We start from the raw sequence: 24,275 nt of genomic DNA on the forward strand, positions 1-24,275 counted from the left end.
ACAACGCTCTGCTTCTTTGATACTTGACATTGACCATAGTTTTAGCAAAGTAACTAATAAAAAAAGATTTTATTTTCGAAGCGATTACAATTCGCGGCCGAAAAAAAACGTGGTATCCTAATGTATGAAGTATAAAGATATGATGTATTGCCACGGTATTATTATATAGAACTGGTCTGTTTTATTGGCGCCGCGGTTTGTGCCAGGCATCGTGTTCTTGACTAGGAGAGTCGGGTCAATGAATCGACATCTTTAATTTATCGCTTTTTTTTATATAACTAGGTCGGCAAACAAGCGTACGGCGCGCCTGATGGTAAGTGATTACAGTAGCTTATAGACGCCTGCAATATCAGAAGCATCGCAAGCGCGTTGCCGACTCTATCCCTAATCCCCTCTCCCCCGGAGCTCTGGTCACCTTAATCACCAACAGGAACACACTGCTTGAAAACAGTATTATTTAGCTGTGGTCTTCTGTAAGGTCGAGGTACTACCAGTAGTCAGTTGGACTGCTCCATAGTTTGAACAGGAATTTTCCTGCTGTGCCCTACCCCAACTTCTTGCGGTAAAACTGTATCTATTGTAGTCATAATGATAATAATTTCGACTCAAACTAATGTTATCTATTTCAAAACGTGTCGATGTTCTTTTCAGGCGCAGAACGGCTTTGACGAGTTGCGTCGCTACGTGAAACAAGGCAGCGACTTCAGCAAAGAACTGGCCTCCATTTTACAAGAAAGGTTACATTTGTTTAACATTACTCATTTGAATGTATCGAACGCTACAAATTTATTAATCTGTTTAAAATAATATACTTTAAAGCGAACATTACACAACTCATTTAGATACTGAACTAGTACAGAAGCATAAAATTTTGTTTGATATTTCTTTAACGTGAACATTAAAAGATAATTAAAAATATTTAGTAGGTAAATATGGCGGTTTGTAATAATATGTAAACTAAACAGTTAAGATGTTGTCGGTGGAAAATTCCATCGCACACGGTTAGTTGCGGTAGCTATTGATAATGTGACTTGGTTCTGTTGTACGTTGATAGGTTTTGCTATTGTGTCAGTAGGTACGTTTACGTTAATGGATTTTAACGGCTCGCATGGTGAGTCGTGCGCTGTTACGGATTTAGTGCAAACGATTGCTAGCGTAGGCACCTTCGAACGCAACAGATAAGCAATCTTATCGACATTTCTTTGTAGCGTTCGCTTTCTACGCCGGCTCCCGGGCGATTTAACAATACCTCATTGTTAATAGGAAAGGATACCGGCTCTTTCTCCATACAAACGTAGTCGTTTGTTTCCTCCCTGGATTTCCTCCTGGACACTAGATCAAATATTTTGGAACATAAAACCTTTAAGTGCCATGACCATGCCCCTATATAGTCCTATTACCATAGGGATTAGGAGTCTTCAAAAACTATAAATATTGTCAAAATTTTAATTTATTTTCATACACTCATTAAAAAAGAACGCATATTTACAAAAAACCGAGAACATACGGGCATAGCTGAAGGTTTTTTTACATAAAAAAATTGGCATGTTTTGGCGACGAAATAATCGACTACGAAATCATGTTTTGGTCAATAATTATCTACCTAAAACGGTCCGAGCTGCAGTTGTCACTTTCTTGCCTCGGGTCGCAGCGGCGGCGTACAGCGAGACAGAAACATTTTATTCAAATACCTATTTTTCAAAAGTCTCTCAGTTACCCTTTCCTCCATCTTTAAGGCTCTGAGGAGAAAGGATCATCTTCACGAAGGTTATAGGATCGAAGTGGACCGGAAATAGAACCGACATTAAAATTAATTCTGTTTTAAGTAACGATCGAAAGATAAAAGATTGATTTAATAGTGTTTAAATAAGGTGTGTATTATAACGACATTATACTTGTTGACGTCTTCTTATTAGGTTTTTCACTTTACTTTTTATATTATCTTTCGACAAAACGCATTCGGAACAAGTTTGTCGAGCAGTTCTCGCTGGAAGGTTACGGCAATGATAAAAAAACATAAATAGAACGTCGTGACACGTAGCCAAGTGGGCCAAGACGAACACGAGTAATATGTTGTGCATCTACGTTCATCGCTAGCGCCGCGCTACACTGCGCCACACCGCGCCACACCGCGACGCCTCGAGCCACGCCGAATTATCTTTTTAATGCTTTTTACACAACTGCAGTCTTATCTCCTCGTAACCGACGTTACTATTACGCCACAATGACTGTTTCTTTATGACGTTTACTTCCGCAGTGTTTCAATAATATATTACAAACACTATACTTTACGTGTGATGTGACAGGTCTCGATGATTGTTTGTGATTGTGTTTCAGAGTTGAAGCAGAGAACTACTACTCAAAATGCCTAACAAAACTCAGCACGAAGTTAAGCAAAGCGTGCAAGGAGAGCGTCGGCTCGTGCGCCGAGTCGTGGAAGCATGTAGCCTTAGAAATGGAAAAACGTTCAGAAATACACAGGTCTTTGTCATAAACATTTATTTGATTGACACTAAATAGTGTACTTTAAAAGTTTGTACTAAAATTAACTTGTTGTTTGCAGAAATTATTCGAGTGCTCTTACCGAAGAACTCGTTAAACCAATGAAACACGTCATAGACAGTCAGCTTAAACTAAGGAAGAAGGTAGTGCCTAAAATTTTGATTAGTTCGTTGATTTTACTTAATACCGGACCTGGTGAGTTTCACTACGATCGTCCTGTTTTTTATCACATACTAATTGTTGGCTTCACAGATCGAAGGAAACGTGGACAAAACGACGCGAACTCTGGCCGACTGGAGGTCTGCAGAGGCCAAGTCTAAGCGTCAATCGCACGCTGCGGCGCGCGAGAACGAGAAGCTTCAAGACGCCTCGCTGGACGCCAGGTCTGCCTCCCCCCATCTCGACGATACCGATGACGAATTGTGAACTGATTGAGAGCTAACCTAAATTATTTCGTCTTTCGTTTTCGTCGAGCGATCGTTTTGAAGGATCCTTCTTTTTTTGCGATGCGAATGCGCAGCTATGCGATAAACTTTGCGCTTTGCGATGGTCGACGCTCACGTCACTAGAGCGTGTCACCAGCTGAATGTTTGCTTACAGCCGCATGTCGCGTAGCTCGAGCGTAGGCCACATCCCGCACTCCATCCTGAGCGCGGCGCGCGCAGAGCGCACCAACAACCCGACCAACGAAAGAGACGCCGCGAAGTTGCAGGTGAAGAAGAGGAAGACCGAGGACGCCGTAAAGAAAGCGGAGGTGGAATACTATAATGTTTGCGTTCAGGCAGAAAGGGCGAGGTGAACATATGTCCTGAAACTAATAATTAGTTGTTCCTTTAATGTTAGCCATCATTTTAATAACGTGGTTTCGTTTTCCAGGTTGGAATGGGAAACAAGCGTCGTGAAAGGTGCGGGCATGCTGGAATCTCTCGAGGAGGAGAGGCTCGCTCAGCTGAAGAGCTCCGCCGACTGCTACCTGAGGCTGACGGCGGCCGTCCCACCGCAGCTGGCTGAGGTAAGCTGTGGCTGCTAAGTCCATGCAAATAACGATGTGATTCCAAAACCGTATTTTTAAGTAACTGCAGAGTTTCTTGCCGATTCTTCTCTGCAGAACTGTCTAAAGAATTGAATATATACAATTGAATTGAATACATAAAATGTTATGTATGACTCGTCGCTGATATGTATATCAATGACGAGTAGCATTAGCTATAAATTATGCAAACAAAGTCAAAGAAAGAGTTGTGTTGTCCAGGCCACGAACGCGCTCGTAGGGCCGATCAAGAACGCGAACGCGAACGTGGACATGCGCGTGGTGCGTGGCGTGCGTTCGGCTCCGGCGGGCGCCAGCGAGCAACTGCTGCCCGACTTCTACTGCGAGCACACCACACTGGCCATGAACAGGGAGCGGCGGAAGCAGGTACGTTTCTTCCTTTTACACTAAATATATTGTCATTTCGTAAATTTCATTCTTAAATTCTTTGATAAATTTATTAACTGAGATAGGGCACACCAGAGTATATCCCGCTCAAAATCTGGAGCCCAACTCGGAAAGTATCTCGATCTTACAAAAGATCACCGCCAAATAATGCTTTAAGCAATCTCGTGGTCCTCTGGTGAGTAAGGTGACCAGAGGTTCAGGGGATTTGGGGGTAAGGTGGGCAACACGCTTGCGATGCTTCTGATATCGCAGGCGTCTATAAGCTACTGTAATCACTTACCATCGGGTGAGCCGTATACTTGTTTGTCGACCCAGTTGTATAAAAAAATATTCATCACTGTTACAGATTTAAATATTTTTTCAGGCACTACTCAAAATCATGCAATTAGTGAAACAAGACATAGACAGAGAACGCAAGTCAAAACAAGGCCTTGAGAAGTTGTCTATGGCTATAAAACAAACGCCTACTTTTGGCAGCGATGATTCCCAGCAAAACGTCGCCGACAAATTGTATCATGTAAGTGACTGAAGCCTAACTAGTGACTTCGTCTGTTTAACCCGTTCGAAGATCATATTACTGATAAATGCACGACGTTGCAGATGAGATCGATGTTAACGTACTTGGAAGCAGTGCGGTACAAAATAACGTCGAGCCTGAACGAGCTCGACAGCAGACCGCCCACGCAGCACCCGCTGGCGACGCACATACAAGTCGTCAGAGATAAACAGGGGCTCCAACAGAGCATTCTAAAGGTATTTTCTACGAGAAATCCTGTCCTGTCCTTTTCATCTTTAAAAGTACATTATCTATTTTATTAACCGACTTCCAAAAAAGGAGGAGGTTCTCAATTCGACTGTATTTTGTTTTTTTTTTTTTTTTATGTATGTTACATCAGAACTTTTGACCGGGTGGACCGATTTCGACAAATTTTGTTTTAATCGAAAGGTGGTGTGTGCCAATTGGTCCCATTTAAATTTATTTGAGATCTAACAACTACTTTTCGAGTTATATCTAATAATGCGTTTTTACTTGACGCTTTTTTCGTTGACCTCCGTTGTATTATACCGCATAACTTTCTACTAGATGTACCGATTTTGATAATTCTTTTTTTGTTGGAAAGAGGATATCCCTAGTTTAGTACCATGATAAGGAAACCAGGATCTGATGATGGGATCCCAGAGAAATCGAGAGAAACTCTCGAAAATCCGCAATAACTTTTTACAGGGTATACCGATTTTGATAATTTTTGATTTAATCGAAAGCTGATGTTTATCATGTGGTCACATATAAATTTTATTGAGATCTGATAACTACTTTTTGAGTAATCTTTGATAACCCGTAGTTACTTGACTATTTTTTCGTCGATGTACGTTGTATTACTCGTCGATGTAATTGAAGTCGGTTTTTTTTTCGTTTTTTTAACCGACTTCCAAAAAAGGAGGAGGTTCTCAATTCGATTGTTTTTTTTTTTTTTTTTTTTTTTTTTTATGTTACATCAGAACTTTTGACCGGGTGGACCGATTTCGACAAATTTTGTTTTAATCGAAAGGTGGTGTGTGTCAATTGGTCCCATTTAAATTTATTTGAGATCTAACAACTACTTTTCGAGTTATATCTAATAATGCGTTTTTACTTGACGCTTTTTTCGTTGACCTCCGTTGTATTATACCGCATAACTTTCTACTAGATGTACCGATTTTGATAATTCTTTTTTTGTTGGAAAGAGGATATCCCTAGTTTAGTACCATGATAAGGAAACCAGGATCTGATGATGGGATCCCAGAGAAATCGAGAGAAACTCTCGAAAATCCGCAATAACTTTTTACAGGGTATACCGATTTTGATAATTTTTGATTTAATCGAAAGCTGATGTTTATCATGTGGTCACATATAAATTTTATTGAGATCTGATAACTACTTTTTGAGTAATCTTTGATAACCCGTAGTTACTTGACTATTTTTTCGTCGATGTACGTTGTATTACTCGTCGATGTAATTGAAGTCGGTTTTTTTTTCGTTTTTTTAACCGACTTCCAAAAAAGGAGGAGGTTCTCAATTCGATTGTATTTTTTTTTTTTTTTTTTTTTTTATGTATGTTACATCAGAACTTTTGACCGGGTAGACCGATTTCGACAAATTTTGTTTTAATCGAAAGGTGGTGTGTGTCAATTGGTCCCATTTAAATTTATTTGAGATCTAACAACTACTTTTCGAGTTATATCTAATAATGCGTTTTTACTTGACGCTTTTTTCGTCGACCTACGTTGTATTATACCGCATAACTTTCTACTGGATGTACCGATTTTGATAATTCTTTTTTTGTTGGAAAGGGGATATCCCTAGTTTAGTACCGTGATAAGGAAACCAGGATCTGATGATGGGATCCCAGAGGAATCGAGGGAAACTCTCGAAAATCCGTAATAACTTTTTACTGGGTGTACCGATTTTGATAATTTTTAATTTAATCGAAAGCCGGTGTTTATCATGTGGTCACATATAAATTTTATCGAGATCTGATAACTACTTTTTGAGTAATCTTTGATAACGCGTAGTTGCTTGACTATTTTTTCGTCGATCTACGTTGTATTACTTGTCGATGTAATTGAAGTCGGTTTTTTTTTCGTTTGCGAGCAAACACAATTATGAGTAACATAATGTTTTGTATGATTACATGATCAAAGTATTAGGTTGATTGTTATTAAGTAATGTAAGTGTTCGCAGTTCGCACAGGTATGGTCGAAATAGCAATAGAATTGTATGATCGATATTTTTACGTCAAAATGAGCCGTATTTACGAATGCATATATTCGGCTATGATATGCCTCCATAGTCCTCTATATAGCCGTAAATGGCCGGACGACGTCGCCACTTCAATAACTTGTATATTAATAAAACAAAATAATGATTATTTTATTAATAATGTAGTGTTCCATTTTGGCGATAACACTGGTTATAGTTTTCAGAAACAACTAATAGTACTGGTAGCTAACTATTGTAATTACTTTTTAAAATTTTTATTAATCCAAATTTTTCTTTTATACCTGACTATTCATAATGTAACAATAATTGTATAACTTCCTCTTATCGTTCTGATTCGCGACTTGGTCGTCGAATAGATTCCACCATGGCTGCAAGAGGACTATCAAAACGAGGTGAACAAGAACCTACAGCCGAGCTACACGGCACTCTCGAAGAGCGTTCACGGCGAGGAACGGGAGCGACGCGACTCCATAATGAGCCGCGCCTCCAGCAAACTGCGTATCGAGCACCTGCCCTTCCGCCGTGACAAGAGCGAGCCCGCTCCCCCCCCACCCGACAGTCCGCTCGACTGGAGTGAGCGCGGCGCCGGGGATGGCCTCTCCACCCAGCAGGACAGCGACTTTGGTCTGCGCTTTGTATATATATATATATATATTTGTATATATTTTTTTTCATTATTACAGCCTATATAGTCCACTGCTGGAAATAGGCCTCCACAAGTTTACGCCAAAAATAACGTGAACTCATGTGTTTTGCCCATAGTCACCACGCTGGGCAGGCGGGTTGGTGACCGCAGTACTGGCTTTGTCGCACCGAAGACGCTGCCGCCCGTCTTCGGTCTGTGTATTTCAAAACCAGCAGTTGGATGGTTATCCCGCCACCGGTCGGCTTTTTAAGTTCGAAGGTGGTAGCGGAACTGTGTTATCCCTTAGTCGCCTCTTACGACACCCACGGGAAGAAAGGGGGTGGCTATATTCTTGAGTACCGTAGCCACACAGTATATTTGTATATAATACTCCCTTATCTCTAGTGACGTTTGCTGCTACTCTAACTATTGAGCACGTTTTGTAATCTGTGCTGAGTTTAACAAAGGTTTTTAGTCTTTTCTAATCATAATGACCCTCTGAATAAATAATTACATAATACATGTTTCTTTTGTAAACGACCAAAAATGTCACATTAATCTAGAATTTATAGGAACGTAGCAGTAACTGTAAATGCCAATAAATCTGTTGCATTAAACTAAATGGACGTATCTGAACTGGGTGGTGGTATTTCTTATATTTACTTAATGATAGAGTGTTTTCGTATAAATACCATCTCATCAGCGGTTCTTCGATAACGTGATTGGCATACAAATAACATTTCTCATTTGTCTACACAACTAAATAAAATTGGAGTGTGCTTGTAATATTAAAATAACCACTTTTTACCAAATGCGTACGGATGTAAACACGGTATAAACACATACCAAAATAATATTTTTTATAACTTTTATCTGTCTGTTTGTTCTGGCTAATCTCTGAAACGGCTGGACCGATTTTGACGGGACTTTCACTGACAGATAGCTGATATAATAAGGAGTAGCGTAGGCTACGTTCAGTTTAGAATTTTTTTTTATTTTATAACTGTGAACAGAACAATAACTTTTTTGTGAATTCCGCGCGGACGAAGTCGCGGGCACAGCTAGTAATATACTTAACCATAGAGAATCGTCGTATAACTATATAATTTGATGATTTTATATCAGGTATAATTTGTAGTTACAAATTAACCCGCGCTTCTTCCATGACATGTATTTATAATATAAGTTTGGTAATTCTTCGATGCCCATCAATCTCCATGGTGTATTCTCTACTCTACGTGACATTGGCGGAATCAACCGTGCCCCACTGGCACAACTGAAAGCCATTAAACCAACCAATCAATCAACTCTTCGATGACATGTTTAGCATACAAATAATATAAGTATACTAAAATTTTCCAGACGAGTTCTCGTCGCAAAGCGACAGCTCGTCGGATCTGAGGGACGTGGGCAGCAGTGCCGCCACCGACGAGCAGTTACAGAAGTATGTCGGCAAGTGTCGCGCGCTCTACGCGTACGAAGCTCGCCTCGACGACGAGCTGACACTGGCTCCGGGTACGAAGTCTAGTCTACTTAATTTTATAGAGGTACTAAATCCTGCTTCAAAAAATCTGGAGCAGCCCGTGTGAGAAAATACCTTGTTCGTAAAGAAGATCACAGGTAAATGATACTGCTTTAAAGCAGTGTTGTGTTCCTTTGGTGTGTAAGGTGACCAGGCGTCCTCGGGAGAGGGGTTGGTGATAGGGTCGGCAACGCGCTTGCGATACTTGTGTAATATCTCGCTGCCGGTCGATACAGTTGTAATGTATGTTTTGTATTTGTTCAATGTTTGTAAATCGCTATATACAGTTATCTCCTTACAAAACTGACAATTGTTCTTTGTTCTCATTTTGCGTTGCGATTTTTTGTTCAATAACAAAAATTCCGCTTCCTATTTCCACTTGAAAGACTAACACATTTTTCATGTTTAAATGTTTTTTTTTTTATATAGTAAAGCAACATTTGATGACGTGTTGGCGTAGCGGTCATAGCACTAACTGTTGTGCTGGCGCTCGTGGGTTCGATTCCCGCTCGATTCGATTCCCGCTCACGACAGACATTTGTATCGGCCATATAGATGTTTGTCGTGGTCTGGGCGTTGTGCTTGTGTATTGTGTGTTTCCGGACCAAACACAGGAGAAAATCCTACTGAGGGCCGTTGAGTGTGAAATGTTTATTTATTTATTTATTTTCGATAATCGGTAATTTATATAACTTTTACACTATAAAGTCCATTCTGCGAATTTTATATAACTTTTCTTTCGACGATTCTGTGGCGACTTGAAATGGTCGATGGTAGATAAACGGCTCACAATCAATTTTGTGTGACAGGTGACATTATAAACATATACGAGAAGCAGGACGAGGTCTGGTGGAGCGGGGACCTGAATGGTTCGTTCGGGATCTTCCCCTCCTCGTACGTCGAGGAGATCACCTCGTGCATATAAGGTCTACGGTAACGCTTCAGGGCTGTGCGTGACATTCAAAACCAAAACATTAATGTTTCACGGTAGGTCGGAGGACGTCCGATGTTATTATAAAGTCAATTAATAATAATAATAATAAAATAATTTATCCTACAAATCGATTAACTTTACAAAGTCATTGTAAAATAATTTGCGGACTGACACGTGTGTGTATTGATTCATGATTGATTGTGTTTTTAATTATGAAGTTCTCAGTTATTTTAAATCACAGTAACATTGTTATAAAATCATTAATTTATGAGGCAGCTACAGAGAAATACGAACAGAACTACTTTATTCACTTCTTCAATGTTTTCTTAAGTATAAGTATTGAAATGAAATGAATTTCAGCAAGTCATCTGTGGCCGACAACCCACACAAATAGAAAATAATCGCTTTTCTATTTTAAACTACTATCCTATACAACGTAGACTGAAATATCACATCATGAAAGTGTTTTAATCTCAGAAATTAAAATATATTTTGTTTCTTTTATTACAAATTTATTTGTACTTTTAGATCAGAACCGAATGAGGTTAAAGCGTCAACGCACGGATTATTAGACATCCGAGCTCAGTAACATTGACCGAGATCATGTTTGACTCGAGTCTTAGAAGCGTGTTTCCAAAATTAGATATATTTTTTTAGAACGAAGTGTTAACGGTCAGTTACATAAGCGGTGCTCATGAAAAAATCTGCGCTGTCACATCCGCAGCGCCTGCACACTTGACTAATATTTTTTGATAAAAAAAGCACAAAATCTACATATTAATGCAGTCAAATTAGTCACGCTGACGTGTACAATTATTTAAGAGGCGTGCTAATTTTTATACTACTGTTAAGTGACCTTGCAAATGTTTCCCTGCACAAATAGCATTTATGGAAATTTAATACTTAATCAGTCGTAACGTCGTATAGATCTGCACCAATTTTCAGCTCGATGGAATAATGGCTAAGTTATTATTTTTGTGTTTTATTTTGACTGAGTAATAAAACTATATGAAATAAATGAAAATTAAACGTATATCGCGGTTAAGTAATCGTTAGTCGTTGATAAACATCGACGTTGCTCGTACGGTGTTGTTAGCCTCCGAGCCGAGCGCTCGGGATGCGATAACCTGCAATATCTGCGGAAGCGTGCTGGAGTAAATCATTATGTTGTAAACTTAAACCAAAGTATTCTATGTAATAAACAAATGGTGATAATTATAAATAACTGAGTTTTTTAATTGCAATAATATTTAAATGTAAGTATGAAAATATAAATATATTTCTTCTTCGTTTATTGTGGTTTTATTTGATCTTGAAGGAATTCCCTTGCACAACTGCCACTGGTACGTATTTACCTAGGTTCATGTAATAATATAATAAAATGTTTACTTCGGACGAGAAGTCAATAACGCTTCAGCCTGTAATATCCCACTACTGGGCATAGGCCGCTTTCCCCATGTAGGAGAAGGATCAGAGCTTAATCCACCACGCTGCTCCAATGCGGGTTGGCGGATATATTCCCTACTATGAGTAACGATCGCTATCAGGTGTACATGATAACAACCGGGACCGACGGCTTAACGTGCTCTCCGAGGCACGGTGGGGAGACCCACAAAGACTGCACAAACACCCAGTCCATGGCAAACACCGCCCTAAGGCGTGTGATAGCGCACTCTCGCGCCGAGACCACGGTCAGGCGGTGTGGAGGCCGTGGCCGCCCTGGCCTTTGCAAACTCAGGTTGGCACTGCACGCGCCGGGGTAGCGCGAGGGGGTTGCGCCTTTGGGACGCGCTGCCGAAAGACGCGGTGTTTCGGGCGAGGGTTTACTCTCCGCCCTATCTATTTCTATTTATATCTATTTCTATCCGCCACGACATTCTGTGAGCTTTGAATGTATTCTATTGATTTACAAAACTAACTTATTAAATGTAAATATAAAAAAAAAATATATTAAATGTATATTACTCTAATATATCAAATATCGATTTGTGAGACGCTGCCGCTTTATTGTACGGGGACCACGCTGCGTTGCACCACATTACAAAATGACGCGAAAACTGAGCGATACGGAGAACAAAGATTATCGAACTATACCGCGATAATGAATGCCTGTGGGATAATAAATTTGGGCAAGGCGTCTCTCGTAAATTAACTCTGATTTTTAGCTGTTTTCGAGAATTCATTTATCCGCACTGACTTTACAATCGTCTGTGCACCATAAGACTACTGACGAAATACTGAGTGTTGACATGTGTAAGTAATGCAATTGATACATTACGCGTGATATTACCCGAACATGAAATATGGCATCACACATTACGCGACGAAATGAAGTATTACACATCACACTTGACATTACGCGCTCTGTTCGGTCGGAATGTCGGATTTCTTATCTATTTGCTCTGTCTAACTTCACTTACAGAGTGAGACACGGTGATGCGCGGCGCACTTTTGCAACCAGTCATACTCTCACTCTCTAGCTCTACATTATTTTCGTTAGTATGAGTGAGAGCGAGCTACTGAGCCACGGCGAGTTTCCGTCATTTTTTTAAGTGAAATATGAATCGTATTTAAGAATGCTAAGGCATATTATAGCACAACACTACGTAATACTTTTTAATAATGCGTTACGCATTTGACTGCCGCTAAAATTCGAGTTCAAATTTCTGCTTATGCATTTATTATAATTTTTAACAAAAAAAAAACCGACTTCAAAAAGGAAACTAAAAAGTGAAACAAAATTTACTTAGTACAAAGTAATTCGTATTTTGATTTAGTTAATCAGAAATGATTAAATAAATATTTTATAATTTTGAAGTCGGTGCCAAGTAAAACAATAACTACTCTAGTATCAACTCGTAAGTTGTATTCAGTTTTCTTTCCTAATTTGTTTCATTGACTATTAGGTTGAATACTGTTATTATTCTGTTATTGTTTTGACATATCTAATAATATTTTTTGTACTTGTTTGTTGTGTGTGTGTGTTGTTTGTATTTGTTATTGTAGCCAGGTTGTTGTAGTATTTACTTGGCACCAACTTCAAAATTATAAAATATTTATTTAATCATTTCTGATTAACTAAATCAAAATACGAATTACTTTGTACTAAGTAAATTTATTTTACACTTTTTAGTTTCCTTTTTGAAGTCGGTATTTTTTTGTTAAAAATTATTTTATTTTACAATTTTTAGTGATGGGTAGACCTAAGAAGGATGCTTTTTCTCTTATGTTGGGGGTTCGGAAACATACACAATACACAAGCACAAACACCCAGATCATGACAAATATCCATATGGCCAATACAAATGTCTGTCGTGCGCGGGGATTGCACCCACTAACGCCAGCGCAACAGCCGGTGCTGTGACCGCTGCGCTAACGCGTCGACATACTATGAGTAAAGTTCGCTATCAGGTTTACGTAAAAACAACCGGGACTGACAGCGTAGCGTGTTCTCCGAGGCTAGGTTGGGAGAACCACAAGGATTAACAACTAGACCGAAAATAAATATTTGCATAAACATAAATATCCACTCCGAGCGGGAATAGAACCCGCGACCGTCGGTGTTTAGGCGCCGCCGACACGGCACATGCACCATTATATCAAAGCGGTCGTCAAACAGCAAAAGGTAACTGCTGTAAATTGTTGAGAAATTCCCTCGAGTGTGCTGCATGGGCTCCATCATCAAACCTGGTCCTGCGACACAGATGATTACACAGCAGGTAATTGCTATAAATCGTTGAAAAGTTCCGTCGAATATCTTTCGTCTCCATCATCAGACTTTAATGGCACTTGTAACTCATATAGGTGCAATGTTCTCATCAATAGAAACGAATTAAGTTTAAACAGCAGGTAATTGCTATAAGTCGTTGAAGAGTACCCTCGACTATCTTTCGTCTCCATCATCAGACTGAAATGGCACTTATAACTCATATATATGCAAAGTTCTCATAAATAAAAACGAATTAAGTTTAAACAGCAGGTAATTGCTATAAATCGTTAAAGAGTTCCCTCGACTATCTTTCGTCTCCATCATCAGAGTGTAATGGCACTTGTAACTCATATAGGTGCAAAGTTCTCATCAATAGAAACGAATTAAGTTCAAACAGCAGGTAATTGCTATAAGTCGTTGAAGAGTACCCTCGACTATCTTTCGTCTCCATCATCAGACTGAAATGGCACTTATAACTCATATATATTCAAAGTTCTCATCAATAGAAACGAATTAAGTTTAAACAGCAGGTAATTGCTATAAATCGATAAAGAGTTCCCTCGACTAACTTTTGTCTCCATCATCAGACTATAATGGCACTTATAACTCATACAGATGCAAAGTTCTCATCAATAAAAACGAATTAAGTTCAAAAAGCAGGTAATTGCTATAAATTGTTAAAGAGTTCCCTCGACTATCTTTCTTCTCCATCATCAGCTCGACTCCAGACCTTTATTAAATAGTAGTGCTTTATAGTACTTAATGAAAACATGATTAAATTTACTAGTCACCCTTACGATTTTTGAAAGTTTCCCTCGATTTCTCTGGGATCCCATCATCAGACCCTGGTTATCATGGTACCAAACTATGAACATCTCCTTTCCAACAAAAAAAGATTTATCCAAATCGGTTCATAAACGAAGAAGTTATCTCCGAACATACATAAAAAAAAAATATATATATATATATATATATATACGGTCGAATTGAGTAACCTCCTCCTTTTTTTTGAAGTCGGTTAAAAATGTTTTATTTGTTTACGTTGCTTGTGAAAATAAAATGAAGTATTGACATAAAAAAAGTAATCATTGTATGTACCTATATAAAGTTGGTTTTTAAATACGCCAGTATTCATGGTCATTAGTTTATTCCTAACTTATATTATAACCTAGCTGCGTCCTGCGGTTTCACTCGCGTAGTTCCCGTTCCTGTGATGATTCCGGGATAAAAAGTAGCCTGAGGCTCGCCAAGGTCTGTTTTATCTGTACACCAAAATTTTCCAAATTCGGTTCAGCCGTTTTGACGTGAAAGAAGGACGAACAAACAAACACACTCACATTTATAATATTAGTAGAAATGCGAAAGTATCAATCGAGGGAATCTCGAAAATCCGCATAACTTTTTCCTGGGTGCACCGATTTTGATGATTTTTAATTTAATCAAAAGCCGATGTTGTCACATTTAAATTTCATCGAGATCTGATTACAACTTTGTGAGTAATCTTTGATAATGCCTATTTACTTGACTATTTTTTCGGCTACCTACTTGTATTACTTGTCATTATAGTTGGTCTGTTTCGTTTGCCTGCAAACACAATTATTATCTTATTAGATAATTAATAACTAAAAAGGGAGTAATAAAAGATTAATATTTAAAAAAATCTACCTTCACGCCACTAAAAGGGAATTAATATAATCGGTGCGGTTTGTGCCCGCCATAGTTAAAATAAATATTTACGTTAAATATTTGTTTTCGCTTAGGTAGCAAATAATACAAAAACAGTTCTGAGTAATACGGCTCGCCATAGTTAAAATAAATAATTTTTTTTCGCTTAGGTCGCAAATAGTACAAAAACAGTACTGAGTAATATGCCCGCCATTTGAATTCACGACACCAAAGCCATGGGTCTCAGAAGAAAGGCTTTTATAAGAGTTGGGGTTAGAGATGATGATTATATGCTGCCAGATGATTTTGAGGATGCGCCAGATTTGAGATATCAGATTTATTATGACGATTTGATTGATTTTAGTTGATTTGATTTTTTTATTTATTTGCTATTTATGTGTTAGCTGATAGTTTTATGTTTTTTCACATTTTGTTTTATTCAAATATCAAATTTATTATAGAAAACTAGCTGACCCGGCGAACTTCGTATCGCCTAACACAAACTTTATCGTATGGTATTAATGTTCAAATTGACTTTTAAGTATTATCACAAATCTTTTGTATGGGAGTATAGAAAAGTGTTGTTTTTAGACTTTTTCAGGAAATTTAAAATTTTTTTTTTTTTTTAGAATTTTTCTCTCCGTAAGAACCATCCTCGTACTTCAAGGAACATTTTAAAAAAAGAATTAGCGAAATCGGTCCAACCGTTCTCGAGTTTTGCGCTTAGCAACACATTCAGCGACTCATTTTTATAGTATAGATTTTATTTAATATTTTTGTGGTCCGGGTTATTTGTCACCTATAGACGTCGCTGGCGCACAGGACTCGCGAGCCCTTGTCAAGTATGTTCTATTTATTTGGAATAGTCCTAAACAGTAAACAAATATGGCGTACTTCCGACCACAGACAATAGAGTAATATTGTAAGTATAGTAAAGTGACACAAAGAGCAAATGAATGAACAATATTAATAAGCCATAGACGAATATAAAATTCATTTTATGTGCGAATATTAACGCTAACATATTGCTAAAATTATTTCAAAACCTAATAATATATTGAATATTTTTTTTCTAAGAATTAGTAGAGGTTACAGAATTACGAAAAAAAAATATTAATCGAGCATCGAGCGTAAAAGGTAACAAATTTATATTTCGCTTATGTGAAATGGTCGGTAAAAAAGACGCCAAAAATAAAATTTACAACAAAATACGGCCGCCTGTGTCTAAAAAAAAGTCGACCCTATTAATATTATTGTCACATTATTTGTATTTACTGTGAATAAAAAACCTTGCGCCGACGGCACATTCTCTCTAAAATCTACAAAAAAGGACTAATAACATTGTACTCCATGAAGCCCCCATTGCGTAATCCTAAGTCTCATCCTCAAGTCTCAAAATTTTTTCCTGTGAACTACAGTAAACGTTTATGCCGTTTCTACGTGGTATACTTTAATATTATATGGGATAGCGTTAAAAATGTTCAATATGAAATTGATATTCAGAAATATTCATAATATAAAATAAAACCTTTAAATGAACACTTTACCATAAATGTTTGACATTTGCAATATTTTGTAAGCATTTTTTGCGCTTAACATAAAAAAAATAACAAAATACAAATTAATAACAAATCGTTTTACGGTAATATTATTTAACAAGTTATAATTCGTAAAATTTAAAATATAGTTAAAGAACATGGCCTATTTTATCGCTCATGCTGTTCATTCACTTATACTCATTCACCTCTAAAAATATTCTGACCACATCCCTATTTGCCTTTAAAAAATATATATTGAAATGTCATATTCGAAAATATTAGTTATCTGTACTCTCGGAATTCGTATTTTAGTAGTTTTTATGTGTTTAAAGGTCAAAAGGTTAAAGGACACAGTAATTTGGGCCGAGTCTGTGGAGCATCCTGTCATGGGACGCGCACACAGCTGCGATCACATTATTTAGTTTTGAGCATTTTTAACCGACTTCCAAAAAAGGAGGAGGTTCTCAATTCGACTGTATTTTTTTTTTCTTTTCTTTGTTTTTTTTTTTCTTTTTTTTATGTACGTTCCATCAGAACTTTTGCCCGTGTGGACCGATTTCGACAATTTTTTTTAATCGAAAGGCGGTGTGTGTCAATTGGTCCCAATTAAATTTATTTGAGACCTAACAACTACTTTTCGAGTTATATCTAATAATGCGTTTTTACTTGACGCTTTTTTCGTCGACCTACGTTGTATTATACCGCATAACTTTCTACTGGATGTACCGATTTTGATATTTTTTTTTTTTTGTTAGAAAGGAGATATCCCTAGTTTAGTACCATGATAAGGAAACCATGATAAGGATCTGATGATGGGATCCCAGAGAAATCGAGAGAAACTCTTGAAAATCCGCAATAACTTTTTACTGGATGTACCGATTTTGATAATTCTTTTTTTGTTGGAAAGAAGATATCCCTAGTTTGTGTATTTGTTGGAGGAAAGGAAACCAGGTCTGATGATGGGATCCCAGAGAAATCGAGGGAAACTCTCGAAAATCCGCAATAACTTTTTACTGAGAGTACCGATTTTGATAATTTTTAATTTAATCGAAAGCTGATGTTTATCATATCGCACCTTTAATAAAACAAAGATGTAACTCAAAATTTCTGAATTTGAGGTGCCTTTTGAGAATTATTAAAATTAAATTTAGAATAAAAAGGTAAGCTGGGCTTGTGACCAAATGGTTGTGTAATCGGTGGCCACGAACCCATAATTTGGCTATTACCATGTACACGATTACGCATTTTATATTGCTCTAAGAAGTTTACTTCCTCGAGAACAATACTTAAAGCTGCTTCTAAAGTTGTGGGTGATTTAAACCTAACTATACGCACCATATTTCCGAGAGGTTATATAAAAAAACACATTTAAAGCTGTATTATTATAAATAACCGACTTCGCAAGTTTTAAATCTGGATCATGGATTGAATTGACCTTCGACATTAATAACGAACGAACACCTTGTATTCTATTACAAAATTCGAGAAAGGTTTCACCTGGATTAATTTTTAAAGATTCCAACTCAATAGCAATGCACTCTGCACTGCGAGCAGTGAGGGCCTCCAAAATGTTGGAATAACAGAGTTTTTAAAGTGGACCATGTTACAATGTCCTCTCGTTCGGATAAAAGCTCAGCTGCATCATCTCTTAGTCGACTCGTTAAAGCGTGAGAAACGTAAAGATTTTGTTCCTCGTTACCATTATACCGCTCAATCACGTATTGACATTTTCGTTAATAAAGATTTAAATGTCTTTTATCACCACTATATAGCGAAATTAGATCTATAATTTCTTTTGGTATTGGTGATACGGTTGTGGTTGTCATGATTATAGAGTAATGAAATGATCAGAGGATGCAACTGGCTTAAATATAAAATACTTTCACACGAAAAAAAAATCACAAATATAATAAAACACACAATAAAATATAACGATAATAAAAATCAAATTTAGTAATTAAACAAAAATTGTATTATATTTGTAAATTTATAAAATAATGTATTGTAAGATCATTTATTAAAATGTAAACCTTTAATATAAATTTAAACTTATTATATGTTTAATTATATAACAATTTAATACTTTTTATTTAATTTGTTTAATTCAATTCAAAATTTAATTTTAACAATATTTAACAATAACAAAATAATAAAATATCGTAACACTTTAATATTATAACAATTTATTAATTAATTTTTATTTAATTCAATTCAAAATTTAATGTTATAAAATGAAATATGATAACATTAATATTATAACAATTTAATGTTATTTAATTTCTTTAATACAATTCGAACTTTAATATTTAATTTAATGAAGTATCTACGTTCCTTACTGCTGTATGTTCCTATTCTAAGAAAGATAAGACCGAATAATTTCACACGGAGATATCAATTTCACAACGTTATGATGATCAAGGTTTGATCTCAAGAATAACAATAACTTAAGGGGCTACACTACGTCAGCTCGAATTCAGATTTCATCCGTACTAAAAACACAAGAGAATTGAGAGCGCTTGTTTGTTCATCGCGCGAATTATATGTATTTTCTCCCCACAAACATTACCAATAGTTATTTATTTAAAAACGCAACATATAGAATGTTCTTCATACTTATTTCAATTACCATGCTTAATCTCAAGTCCATAACTTCTATATTTACTGAGATAGGTATTAAGGTTTTAATACAATAATTCTGTTTGCTCGCAAACGAAAAAAGAACCGACTTCAATTACATCGACGAGTAATACAACGTAGATCGACGAAAAAATAGTCAAGTAACTACGCGTTATCAAAGATTACTCAAAAAGTAGTTATCAGATCTCGATAAAATTTATATGTGACCAAATGATAAACATCAGCTTTTGATTAAATTAAAAATTATCAAAATCGGTACACCCAGTAAAAAGTTATTACGGATTTTCGAGAGTTTCCCTTGATTCCTCTGGGATCCCATCATCAGATCCTGGTTTTCTTATCATGGTACCAAACTAAGGATATCCCCTTTCCAACAAAAAAAAGAATTATCAAAATCGGTGCATCCAGTAGAAAGTTATATGGTATAATATAACGTAGGTCGACGAAAAAAGCGTCAAGTAAAAACGCATTATTAGATATAACTCGAAAAGTAGTTGTTAGATCTCAAATAAATTTAAATGGGACCAATTGGCACACAAAACCTTTCGATTAAAACAAAATTTGTCGAAATCGGTCTACCCGGTCAAAAGTTCTGATGTAACATACATAAAAAAAAAAAAAAAAAAAAAAAAAAAATACAGTCGAATTGAGAACCTCCTCCTTTTTTGGAAGTCGGTTAAAAATAAAGGTAACTTTGCGATTTTTTTGTATCGAGAAAATTTTATGGAATCGTGTTTTCGAAACATACGTAAGATAGTTTATGTCCTGAATTTTACCATACATAAATTTAAAACTTAAATATTCAGTAAAGATATGGACATCGTGCCGAGTGGAAAATAAGCAATTTGAGGTAGCATACACTCTTAATAACTTATATGAAAAATACACGAGGATTACGGGAACAAGGATTGGCGAAAAGATTGACTCATTAAATGACCGCTACTCCCATATTCTTTCTGTCTTCTCTGCTTCTCGAGACACATAATTGTGTTTGCTCGCAAACGAAAAACAACCGACTTCAATTACATCGACGAGTAATAAATACAACGTAGATCGACGAAAAAATAGTCAAGTAACTACGCGTTATCAAGATTACTCAAAAATTACTCCTTAACTACTACAGTCTTGGGTCCAGCGGATGTCAGGGAGGCCGACCAGACGCTGAGTTTGCGTCTCTTGCTTGTTCTATGAATTAATTAAACGAAAACAATGAATTTATGCTTACATTGCTTGGGAGCGAAACGATAAGTGGCGCGGCATTTTTTTAAAGCATCTATATCTCAGTCATTAACAGTCATTAAACATTAGTTGTATCTAGTCGTGGGTCGTAACGTCTTTTTAACCGACTTCCAAAAAAGGAGGAGGTTCTCAATTCGACTGTATTTTTTTTTATGTATGTTACATCAGAACTTTTGACCGGGTGGACCGATTTTGACAAATTTTGTTTTAATCGAAAGGTGGTGTGTGCCAATTGGTCCTATTTAAATTTATTTGAGATCTAACAACTACTTTTCGAGTTATATCTAATAATGCGTTTTAACTTGACGCTTTTTTCGTCGATCTACGTTGTATTACTCGTCGATGTAATTGAAGTCGGTTTTTTTTTCGTTTGCGAGCAAACACAATTATATGTGTAATCAACCGAGTACACATTACACATAAAAGACTTAGTTTCGTGGATACGCGTAACTAGTTTCGAAACTGCTTATTTTTCGTAACTAGCTATTTCTGTATACAGCATCAGTTACATTACTTTTGTTTGTATTAAGGTTATGAAGTAGTTATATGTTATAAATTGTAACACATACGAATGCCGTTACGTACCTACCTACGTTAATATTTATGGATAGTATAATCAAATTAACTCACCTTCATACTTCATCCAGGCTTACGACTGGCTGCAAAACATGTTATTTAAATTACTTTTTTGATTTTTGTATAGATATAATAATCGATGCAGGCGTATTTAGAAGTTCATTTGATTTTATGTATTACAGTTTTTAATTATTTTTCGAGATACATACATATAATTAAAAATACAACAAAAAACCCACACTTTTTAGTATGTACTTCAACGCGAGACAATAACATTAATCGTTAATAATTAATCACTCGTCAACTGTCTTAATACTAAATAGTAAATTCGAAAATATTTAAAAAGAAACACGACCGACATTAAAATTTCTTTAAAATAAACTTAAGCTCATAGTAATTGCGTACAAAATCGCATGAGCATATTCGAAAACAAAGATGCACCTATAGTACTTATAGCCATCTCTTTTTATCCTACGCGTAGGCGTATCTGCGTATTGTGATGATTAGTATAGTTCGCGTCATGTAAAAAGAACGCTGGCGTTGAAGCTACGCAGAAGCAGGGCTGCCAGGTACACAAAAAGTGTGATCGTACGCCAAGTACAAAAAAAAAATCGTATGCCAAGGAAATTTTGAAATAAAAAGATCGTACAGCCCTTTAAGACTGAGTACTAATTTTTTATTATAAATTATCAAAATTCGTTTATTTTAGAAAATAAATGTAATAAAACTATTTGTCACACTCATACAAAACTTTCTGTGGTCATATTTTTGAATAAAGGAATTTGTTGGGTTAAACTTCGTAAAATTTTCGTTTCTTCTTAATTAATTGCTTAGCTAATAATTTGCCCTTACGTGTGTCATTGGACAAACTGTTTCTAAGTTTTGTTTTGATTAAATAAACTTCGCTGAATGCTCGTTCACAATCTGCACTGAAATGGGGAAAACATAATAAATTTAAAGTAAATTGAGCCAGTGTTTTATAATTTTCAAATTGTTTATAATTTCAAAATGTGTTTTTTTTCAAGTCTCAATTACTACCGAAAGAGTAAATATCTATATCATATATATTAGTTTTGTTAGAAAGCAAACAAATACAGCTCTTATATGATTATTCAAAGAGACTTCATTCAAGTAAAAGCGTATCTAGGCATGCGTTAGGTAGTTGAGGTAGTTCTACTAAATTCATGCTTGCCGGTGAATGACTTTTTTTTAATTATGAAATGCTTCCAGGTAATAGGAACATAAAAATCGTACTTTTTGTGTACGATCTTGGTCTAGCGATCGTACAAGAGTAAAAATGCAAAAAAATCGTATGAGTACGATTAAAATCGTACATCTGGCAGCCCTGCGCAGAAGCGATTTATCGGTCTATTTGGTAGTATGGGGTAGGGGACGGGAGTGTTTATTATCACGTATCGCATGCTTGCCGGTGTGCTATTGGTTAGTTCGACGTCGACTCAAAATATTATCGCGCACAAAAGTTTTAAATTACGAAATAGTTTTACATAGAGAAGTGAGAAAAATTATTTATAATATATAATTCGGGTCATGTAAAAAGAACGCTGGTTGTCAAAATGCGCAAAGGTAGATCAAGTGACCGGTGGCCGTGGACTTGCCGGAGTCGACGTGTCCAATGCGCAAAGGCGATGCGAAGGCAGTGTTGCCAACTCTTGAAAATACTTTTTCGTACTGTCCATTTTTTACCCGACTGCCAAGGAAAGGTTATGTTTTTCGCGCGTATCTTGTATGTATGTATGTATGTATGTTTGTATGTAATATTCCTTACTACCTCATATTTCCAGAACCATTGAACGGATTTACATAATTGAGGTATCGTTAGGTTCGTCTTAGCTGCCCAAGTGTTCTTAGATAGGTGACATTAAAAAAAATCAAACATGGCGGCTGCGCGAAGCCATTGTAGTTAATGAAAAAAATTTTTTTTTCTTGAATACTACAATATGGGTATCAAATTGAAGGGCACAATACAAGGATTTTAAAAAGGTATATCATGATTATTATTACCGTAATACTAATATAGAAATACAATATTAACGTTTAAAAAATGTGGACTTTGCTCTTTCCCACGCCTATGCCATGCCAAACTCGCCTCCTAGGCGACGATCAACTTCGGGGTGTAAGCCTTTCTAATAAAATACAATGGTTAAAAAAACATACAATTAAAATTACAATTAAAAATTAATAAATGTCACACCAATTAACAATTACATTAATAAAATCAATAACAAATACATAATACCAAATACAAACAATTAATTTAAATAATAATTTCATTATATTAAAACTGATAGTTGTTGACTTAAGCAGTCACCTATTTGCTAAAGGTCAGGCTTACGTTGCTTTGAGCAGAGTGAGATCTTTCTCCGGGCTTGCTATCAGTTCTCTTGACCCTAAAAAATTACTTAATCAACCACATGATGTAAACTGTTTTAATGAATTGAACCGATTACGTAATTTGTCTGACTAAAAAGACATAAATAAAATAATAATAATAAAAAAACATAAAACCCGCCTACGTGAAGAACAACTAATAGAAAATCAACTGAAAAAGCTGGAACAAGATAAAAATTCAATATGCACACAAAGTCAGCGAAATAAATAGAAACAATATCGAACATTTTGTGCTGTACATTTAAAATATGTTAATACGGTAGTCCTTCGAAACTTTATGCAACGTCGTAGATAATATGCAGTCGGAGGCATGAAATTGAATAAGTCAAATCATTCTCTCTTTGTGCATGTCTTTTTGTAAAGTGATAAAATTATTATACTTATTTAGTCCGAATTATTCGCACTGGTATTTCTAGTATTTTTTAATGTACCTACCAATAACCATTATACGAAGCCGCGAGTAAAAAAAAAACCGCCTAATTAAAAATAAAACAGTAGTACTTTTGTGCGCGAGTATACCTATGCGCAAACGCACCCCCTCCAGTTTCTTTCAGCGTTCTTATAAGTTGATGCGAACTATATTAGACTATTAGTAATCTGTTACGTTAAAGGCCTTCTACACGGTCGGGATCGACCGCCGACCGTCGTGTCCTTGGTCGGGTCAACCAATTTTTGTATTCATTCTACACGATCGGTGGTTGACTCAACTTGTCAGTTCTT

At 36.3% G+C, this 24,275-nt stretch overlaps 1 protein-coding gene across 1 annotated transcript in view; it reads left to right on the forward strand.

The window, feature by feature from the left end:
* LOC123668623 (nostrin) overlaps positions 1 to 11,007 on the forward strand; it is a 43,222-nt gene extending 32,215 nt beyond the window's left edge. Inside the window, exons 3-14 of the mRNA XM_045602342.1 lie at positions 652 to 737; positions 2,338 to 2,481; positions 2,564 to 2,645; positions 2,755 to 2,885; positions 3,103 to 3,297; positions 3,379 to 3,514; positions 3,755 to 3,919; positions 4,305 to 4,457; positions 4,541 to 4,693; positions 7,058 to 7,325; positions 8,689 to 8,841; positions 9,658 to 11,007. Of these exons, the coding sequence (XP_045458298.1) occupies positions 652 to 737; positions 2,338 to 2,481; positions 2,564 to 2,645; positions 2,755 to 2,885; positions 3,103 to 3,297; positions 3,379 to 3,514; positions 3,755 to 3,919; positions 4,305 to 4,457; positions 4,541 to 4,693; positions 7,058 to 7,325; positions 8,689 to 8,841; positions 9,658 to 9,773 (1,782 nt within the window). The 3' untranslated portion in view covers positions 9,774 to 11,007. The remainder of the gene's footprint in view (positions 1 to 651; positions 738 to 2,337; positions 2,482 to 2,563; positions 2,646 to 2,754; positions 2,886 to 3,102; positions 3,298 to 3,378; positions 3,515 to 3,754; positions 3,920 to 4,304; positions 4,458 to 4,540; positions 4,694 to 7,057; positions 7,326 to 8,688; positions 8,842 to 9,657) is intronic.
* Positions 11,008 to 24,275: the final 13,268 nt, after the last annotated feature.

The sequence above is a fragment of the Melitaea cinxia genome, chromosome Z (assembly GCF_905220565.1).
Source record: "Melitaea cinxia chromosome Z, ilMelCinx1.1, whole genome shotgun sequence".
Lineage (NCBI taxonomy): Eukaryota > Metazoa > Arthropoda > Insecta > Lepidoptera > Nymphalidae > Melitaea > Melitaea cinxia.